Source organism: Acomys russatus, chromosome 12 (genome assembly GCF_903995435.1).
Source record: "Acomys russatus chromosome 12, mAcoRus1.1, whole genome shotgun sequence".
Taxonomy (NCBI): Eukaryota; Metazoa; Chordata; class Mammalia; order Rodentia; family Muridae; genus Acomys; species Acomys russatus.
In genome coordinates this window covers 14,404,940-14,413,836 of record NC_067148.1, presented here as the reverse complement: position 1 = coordinate 14,413,836, position 8,897 = coordinate 14,404,940, and the positions used below count along the sequence as shown (strand labels likewise).

Genomic DNA, 8,897 nt, shown 5'->3' with positions numbered 1-8,897 from the left:
TTTGTTTTTCCTATTCAACTTTTGGTCAAGGACTGGCTAGCCAAAGCCACAGCTAGCATTTTTGCTTAAATATATTATTAAGGAAGTCCATTTGTAAAGCTTAGCTCTAGTTTTGCTTTGTTTTGTTTTGTTTTTCCTATTCAACTTTTGGTACTTAAGGATAATAATGCAATTAAATACATTTTTATTAGTAATATATTAAATACTAGGGGTAGGGAAACGAACCACTGTATTATTTCAATATTGGTATTTAATCCAATTGTGTAGACTTTTGGAAATTCAATTGCCTTAAGGTTATTACCTTTAACCAGGAGCTTTACTAGTAAATCGTTTTTAATGTAATGGTCATTAAACAGAAAAATGAACGTCTAAAGAATACATGAAAAGTCACTTCTCTTAACTCTCCATTATTTACTCTACTGCTTTATTAGAAATATCTTAAAGTTTGCTATCCAGATTAAGGAAATTCAACCTAAATATATAATATTAGAGATTTGTTTTTAAAAATAGATTTAATGATTTAGGAATGGGTTACTAAATTGAATCGAATGTATTTTCTCAATTTAATTTTAGTACTTAATAAAACTAGACTCATTGTTGACAAGACTTTAAAAATGGACTTAATACAACCTACAATTTATTTTCAGACAAGGCCTTGCTATGTAGCCAAAGCTGGCCTTGAATTTAAGATCCATCTGCCTCAGCCTTTCAAATGTTGGCGTTACAGGCATGTGCCACAATAACAAACTGTGGTAACCCTTTCCCAGGATAAAATCCTTAAAGACTTTCAGGGAGTGGAGAGACGCAGCCAAAGTGACCAAACACCAATGAAGCTCAGTTCTCCATCACAGAAGGTGGGAAACAATCACTTGAGATCTTGGGTATGATATTCGGTTTCTCCAGCTGAAATCTGGCTGAGCCGCTTGCTAGATCCCCACAATTTTCGAGAAAGCTGACCTGATCGCATCTGTTTAAGGTAATCCAGAGAAATAAAAAACAGATATTAAAAAAAAAAAAAAAAAAAAAAAAACAACAAGGACACATAAAATCAATATATAAGACACTGAGTTTGTAAAGGTCAGAACAGGTTTTGGTAGCAAAATCACTATCGTATTAAAAAGATTCTTGGCTAGTAACAAAAGCCACTTACTCACTGCAGAACTAGAGACTGAACTCATGGCGTCTTCTTGTTAAGCAAATATTCTCACACTGAGCTACATGCTTCTCCATCTTTGTGCTTTTATTTTGAGACAGTCTCACTAGTTGCTTGGCCTGGCCTTGAACTCACCTTGTAGGCTGGGCAGACCTTCAACTTGTGGTTCTTCTACCTTAGCCTCCCAAGCATCAGGGATTATAGGTGTGTACTCAGAGAGTAAAGTGGGCACAGAAGTTTTATGTAACTACCACACAGGGGATAGGTGCGCACGATTCAGGAAACTACCAAGAAACTCAATGTTGAACGGAAACAACTTTAAAACATTTGAACACCCCCTCCCCCCTCTAGATGTGTTTTATGCAAATGAGTGCTTTGCCTGAACATGTATGTGCACCACATGTATGCCTCGTGCTTGTGAGGGTCAGAAGGGTGTTGGTTCCCTTAGAACTGGAATAATCGATGGCTGTGAGGGGCTATGTGAGTGCCACAAGAGCAACAAAAGCTCTGACCTGCAATTGTGACATCTCTTCAGCTTTTCTCTGTGGTTGATTTTAGAATGGACCTTGTCATATAACCCTGGCCTGCCTAGAACTCACGATGTAGACCAGTATAGCCCCCAAATTGTGGTGATTCTCCTGCCTCTATCTCCCAGGCACTGGGATTGTAAGTATGCACCACCACACTCAATTTCTTCTCTCAAGAACAAAAAACAAAAACCAACCAAACAAAAACCACCTGCCGATACCACATTACATTTCTCAGAAAAAGCTAAGACTGTCTCAAGAAACATGCAATGATTAAGTTACCTGGGATACAGCTGTTTTCTGAGGAAGAAATGTGTTAGATCTATAATAGACTATTAAGCAAGTAAATGTATCTGTATAGTAAACTCACTGAGAATAAGCATGTGGTTATGGAATATTTGTAGTTCCAAATTAAAAAAAGAATGATGCCTTTATATAGTCATGCATTGTACTTGTTAAGTCAAATTAGTCTGATTGATGAAGCCTGTATTTTATTTTTTGACAAAGGGCTTTTATGCCTCAAATCCACACAACTCGCGAGTCTGATTTGGAGTAAAATAATTTTCTTATTGACACAGTGAATCAAAGACCAATCCACAAACATGCTTTCATTTATACCATAGTATAAAAGCTACTGATTAACAACTTAGTCAAAGTTATGTTTCAGTTCATCCATAATGGAGACTTCTGAATCAGCTAGAATAAAGGCCCATAGAACCCTCAACAGTAAGGGGGATTCATGATGCTGAGTTTTACCTCCGCTGGCTTGCCAACACCCACAACAATCAACTTGCCATCTTCTAAGCCTACAAGAATGTGGCTGTATTCTTTGGTTACAGAAATGCAGTGGATAGGTAATCGCATGGCTAATGGAGTGACACTGAGATTCAAACTAGAAGAGATAAAAACCAGACAAAGTTACAAACATATAGAATGGATAGACAGAAGTTTATACATGAAAGGTAACTGGTTTTTGCATTTTGGATTTTTCGAAAGAGCTTGGACTCGTTTTGTAGACCAGGTTGGCTTCGAGCTCACAGAGATTCACCTGCCTCTGCCTCCCAAGTGCTGGGATTAAAAGCGTGCATCACTGTGCCTGGCTACGAAGGTAACTTAATCATCTAGTTCTGCATTCCAACTTTACAGATGTTGGATTTCTAGGCATAGACTACCGTATCTCCAATTCTAGTTCATTTTCTCATCATTTCCCCAAGTTCATCTCTACTTCAAATCTTACTAAGTCTTCAACAAGACTCCTTTGATTATTCCGATCCTAACAATCCTTAGAATCTTCCTGCACACACTACTTACTGTTTTTGTCTTGTTGATTGGTAATTAAAGGTGAATAAAAAGGCCCCAGAGCTTAAAAAGTGCATGTGCGTGGATCTTTACAGTTAATAAAATAGGTCTATTTGCTTTTGTCTGATATTCCATATGACAAATACCTATTGTTATTTAATGATTAGAAAATAGAGAATTATATATATATATGAGTCCACTGGTTTATCTAATTTTTGAGTCTTCTTAGAAGACTCTTTAAAAAAAAATGAGGAGGGAAAAAAAGGAAAAACATTATTGGAATAGAGACTGGTCCCCAAGTGGTGATATTAGGGGCATATTCCAGCATGCACAACACTGCTGTCTCTTCTGTGTGTGACTTGCAGGTGTGTGCATGCCTAGTGCTCGTGGAGGTCAGAGGACAACCTTAGGTGTCTGTCCTCACCTTCCATCTTTTTATTTTTCCTGTAAGATTTATTTACTATGTTTACATGCTCTGCCTGCATGTATGCCTACAGGCCAGAAGAAGGAAGCAGATCTCATTATAGATGGTTGTGAGGCTCCTTGTGGTTGCTGGGAATTTGAACTTGGGACCTTTGGAAGAACGACCAGTTCTCTTAACCTTTGAGTCATTTCTCCAGCCCCGACACCTTCCATCTTTCATGAGACAAGGTCACCTTTGCTGCTTTTCCATTATCTCACTGACAAGCTGGCCTACTAGCATCTGGGAACACTGGAATCAGAGATGCTCACACTATGACTTCGCATCTGGTTTTTTATGTGTGCGCTGGGAATCTGAACCTGTATCTTCATGTTACAGAGCAAGCACTCTTATCTCCTGAGCCGTCTTCTCGTCCATCCCCCACTCCTCCTCAGTGACAGTCTGACCTCTTTAAGCACTCACCTGTGGAGTTCTCTTATAGACAGGAGCCCTTGAAAGCTGCCAGTGACGATGTGTTCTCCAACTATGCACATGTCCAATATTTGCTCATTTAGGACTTGAGAACCCAGATACTTTCCATTTATAGAAAACACATGTAACATGTTCTTGTCCTATAAAGAATTAAGAAACTTTAATGATCTCGAATAAAGGTTGAGTTTTTATATTGTCAGTTAAACCTATCACACAATTAATAAGATTTTTGGAATTAAAAACATGGCTGTATTTTTTTGTTTGTTTGTTTGTTTGTTAACCTGGGGCCTCAAGCTTGCAAGGCAAGTAGCCTTCCAACTGAGTTATATCCTTAGCTTTAAAAATTACACTTGAAATCATGTACAATACAGACCAACAGAAATTTCTGAAATAAAACATGTGACAAGACTGTGGTAGAAGTGTATCTAACGGTGAGAACTGAGTAACGAATCATAAGAGCACAGCCTCTCTCCTTCCTCGGGCTGCCTCTGTCCTTGGGAAGGAGAGACGTTACTGACTGTCTACACCTACTGCAGAGCAGCGCTGTGTACCTTGAGGTTGGACTTCTCTTCCAAGCTGGAATAGACGACAATGTGTCCTTCCCAAGACAGGGCCAAATTGGGAATGCTCAGAGACAGGGAACTCTCACAAGGCGGCCGTAAAGTCCTCATGTACTGACCCTTCTGAATGGTGTGTATAATCACAGTGCCATCCTACACACAGGAGACACCAGACAATGAAAATAACAACAACAACAAAAAGGAGAGGGCAAAGTGGTTGACAAAGAAATGTGGATAAGAAACTGAGGAAGTAATTATCCCATCAAGGACATATATGCTTTAGGAAAAACTCTAATCTTGAAAATTCAATTTATTTTGTAGCGTGCTGTCTTCCTTACCAAATGAGGTCAGTAAGATGCCTAAATACAACCCAGCGCTTTCAAGTTTACTCTTTCTGTATTGCTCTACTTCAGAAACACTGAAAATAAATGTAAAAAATTCTCCTGCTTCCCTACAGAAGACTTTTCAAATATAAACCCTGTTACTCAATGTATAGAAAACGTATTATTTCTTACCCGTGACCCTGAAACGGCCATGTCAAGTTCAGTGCTGATGCCCACACTCAGTATCTCGTCAGTGTGCCCATAAAGAATCTGAAAAGGTTTAGATGCTAAGCCTACAGGAGTGCCTCCCTAAAATTAAAAAAGAAAAGCAAGTGTGAATTTTTTTGCCGTTTGTTCCCTCCACTCCCAAGGCTCTTGCTGTTTTTTGTTTATTGTAACAAAGTTTATACTGTATTCCAACTTCCTCTTGACAAAGTAATATGACAAGCAGTAATAACCACTGAGTTCACTGACACTAACCCAGGCTGGTGTTGATGCTTCAATTATTCTTAGTCTTTTGAACTCCAAAATTTAAACTGAATTATATCAATGCTGACTTCTTATATTAATTGTTCTAAGTTATTTGCTCTTTTAATTTACAAATTTATTCTTCCTTAAATACAAATAAAAATACAAATAAATATTTTATATATCTGAATACTTCCTAGACTCTAGAACCTATAGCCTGCAATTTATAGACCTCAATTATATTTATACTGATTTGCCTTTAATTTTTGAAAAATTTCTTTTTATTATTTTATTTATACATAAGCATCTGTGTGACTGTAAGCCTCTGGTGTGAGTGCCTGTGGCGGTGAGAAGACGACATTAGATCCCCGGGATCTAGAGTCACAGGCAGTGTGAGCAGTCTGACACGGTGCTGGGAATCAAACGTTACCCACTGAGCAGCACCTCTAGCCCCGCCTTTAGTTCCCACAGCTGTCACTCCTTTCTTAACTGTGTATGTATGCCTGCTCTGCTTTTCTTGGCCTTACTCTGAGACAAGGTCTCTCACTGAATCTGGGGCTGTTTTCACCTAGCCTAGCTGACCTGTGAGTCCCAGCAACCCTCTTGCTAGAAATGTGTGTACAATCACTAATGGTGCATGCTAGGCAGATGCTCTACTACTGAGCTATATAGCCAGCCTGTAAAAATGATTCTTGAAACGGAAGTGTTGCTAAGTCACTCAGGCTGACTTTAATCTATCACTCTGTAGCCGGGCAACCCTTGAATTTGTCATGCTTTTGCCTCAGCTTCCACACAGGCTGAAACTGCAGGCTAATAAGACAAATTGGTTGAAGAAAATTTCTCGAGAATCCCTTTGTTTTTAACCCTGCTTTGTGTATATTTACTCTATATTTGAAGAAATGTGTGCTGTGTGTCATCTAGACAAGTCTGTCCAGATCCTCTGAAAAACTTTACAATTCAAGAAGAAGAAACACTTCTCAAGTTCATTCATAGAGGTTATATATCCAAATATTAAACATGGTAATGACAAATCAAAAATGATGTTTTACTTAAGGACACAGAAATAAATGAGGCCTTGTTTTTAAAAATGGGGGAAAATTATAGTCCTAGTAAAGAAAATACAACAGCAAAATGTAGTAACAATAAAAATGAATAATGTAGGCCGGGTGTGGTGGCACATGCCTTTAATCCCAGCACTCAGGAGGCAGAGGCAGGCGGATCACTGTGAGTTCGAGGCCAGCCTGGTCTACAAAGTGAGTCCAGGACAGCCAAGGTTACACAGAGAAACCCTGTCTCGAAAAACAAAACAAAACAAACAAACAAAAAAGAATAATGTTTAAGGTAGTTATTCAATAAAAACACAAAAAAATAATGTTAATTTATGATATGAATTCAAGGCAATTTCAACCTAAGAAATTTCCTAATTAACTGCATTTAGAAAAAGAAAACACTAAAAATAATTATAGAAAAACAGCTATATAGAACAGTACTGGTAATACTGACAAAGTGAGAGTATAAAACATATACAGATAATAGTGCTTTGTAAATATTAAACACTCTCATTTCAGCAGTTGCACTGTAGTGGCAGAACAACTTTTGGGGCTGTCAAGATGGACCAGTGGGTAAAGGTACTTGCCACCAACCCTGATGCGCTGAAGTTTGTCCCCAGAACTACCCATGGTGGAAGAAAACTGACCCCCAAAAGTTGTCTTCAGACCTCCACACATGTATCATGGCATGTGTGCATCACCCATACATGTAAATAAATCATCATAATACAAAATTTAAGAAGAAAATCTTTGTTCTTGGAAGATACACATGGAAGTGCTCAGAGGACAGGAAGTATTTCCAACATTTAAATAGGTGAGAAAAACAAAGATGCTGAAAGGGGACAGATATAGAGGATGCTAAGACAAAGGAACAAATGTATTATTTTTGCAGCCTCATATAAGTTTTAAATTTCATTAAAATTAAGTTACCAAAAAGTAGGAGAAAGAAATTAAATATAAAAATATAATATTGATGAAAACTGATAGCAAACCCTATGACAAAGGGCAAAATTGCAAAGTCATTTTCAATCAAAATCAGACAGAAGACAGGATAGTCACTACCATGGTTTTACTTTGCTGCATTAGCTAATAAGTAATAGGATAAGCAAATGAAATGATAATATTGGAAAATAGGGAGTGTCGCCATTATTTCTAGATCACATGATGGCATAGCCATCTTAGGGTCAGAAAAATCCAAGAATGTCAGTAACTATGAGTTTAAAAATGTGGTAAAGTTAGTGAAAATAAAATAATCATACATCAATCAATCACATCATAGCACAACTTTTTGTCACAGTAGTAAAAATCAGTAAGAAATGAAAATTCTCCTAAGATATCAAAATAGGGGTAAAAATATGACACTCATAAATAAAATATAACATAGTATAGAACACAAATGGAAATAAAGTGATTAAGGAGTTATCCAAAGGTATTAAAGGGTATGAAACATATAATGAAAAGGTGTTTGTATTTCTACATAGAAATAATAATTAAAATGTCGACACAGAAAATTGTTAATGTAATAAAATTTATTTTTATGTTTCTTTTTCTTTCCTTATTATTATTTTTTGAGACAAGGTTTTCTTATTCTGGAGATAAGAATCTTGTTAGGAAAATTAGACTGGCCTTGAAGTGAAAGCCCAGACCGTACCCCGGTCATTGTAGGAGAACCTACAGCCACTACTTTACTGAAGCAGAGTACTTCCTAACAATAATGTATAAACATCTATTTTTATACCCACAGATAGATGTGGTCTTCACCCTTCATTAAGGAAATTTCTCTTTGTGACAGGTGTAGACCACTACAAAAAACTACAACCAATCAAAACATAGAGTTGTAGAGCCCAGCTCCAACGAACAACATCTATAAAACAACCCAGGTGCCTCATGCTCAGTAAACATTGCAAAGGACGGAACAGAACTGTACGAGGCACAGGATTGGCCAGTGTGCTGCTATGCCAGTGTGTCTCCTATAACATCAGAAGCTACCCCGTAAGGCCCCACCAGCACAACTGCCCTGACATGAACTGAACAAGGAGGACAATGAACATGCCCAACTGGAGGGACCCTACACAAAGACGAACAGGCAAACGAGCAAAGCTGAGAGAGGTTAGCCAGTACCAAGCAGTCAAGTCTCAAAACATGCATACAAGTAACATTATATAGACTCAACAGGTTACATTTAGGAATACGTATGTATATATAAATACATATACACATGCAATAGTGACTAGTGAAGGAGATATGTGAAGGTCTGAAAGGGGGAATGGGAAGGAGGAAATGATGTAATTAAATAATAACCTAAAAAAATAAAAACAAAAGCTCAGCCTTAATCACCCACCATGCAGCTAAGAGCAATTTCCAGGAAGACTATCATAGAATTTTAAAAGAGATCTTAAGAGATTGGCTGATATACAATACTTGATTCCTACTGAGCCACAAAGAAGGCTTATAAAACATCTAAACTATCAACATTGTAACATACAAAATAAAAGGCAGAGGAGAAGCTGGGAGTGGAAGACAGCCTGTTAGCAAGGTAGAAAGCTTGGAAACTATTAAACAAAAACAAACAAAAAACCTCTCTACATTGCTATCATGATAAGACCGCAATAAAGAGGAAAAACAC

General features: G+C 37.6%; 1 protein-coding gene across 1 annotated transcript in view; it reads right to left on the bottom strand.

Moving 5' to 3' along the window:
* Window positions 1-148: 148 nt before the first annotated feature.
* Window positions 149-8,897, bottom strand: part of Nbeal1 (neurobeachin like 1) — a 147,238-nt gene continuing 138,489 nt past the window's right edge. The window contains 5 exon segments of the mRNA XM_051153879.1: window positions 149-967; window positions 2,437-2,572; window positions 3,863-4,011; window positions 4,423-4,584; window positions 4,947-5,063. Coding sequence (XP_051009836.1) covers window positions 866-967; window positions 2,437-2,572; window positions 3,863-4,011; window positions 4,423-4,584; window positions 4,947-5,063 — 666 coding nt within the window. The 3' untranslated portion in view covers window positions 149-865.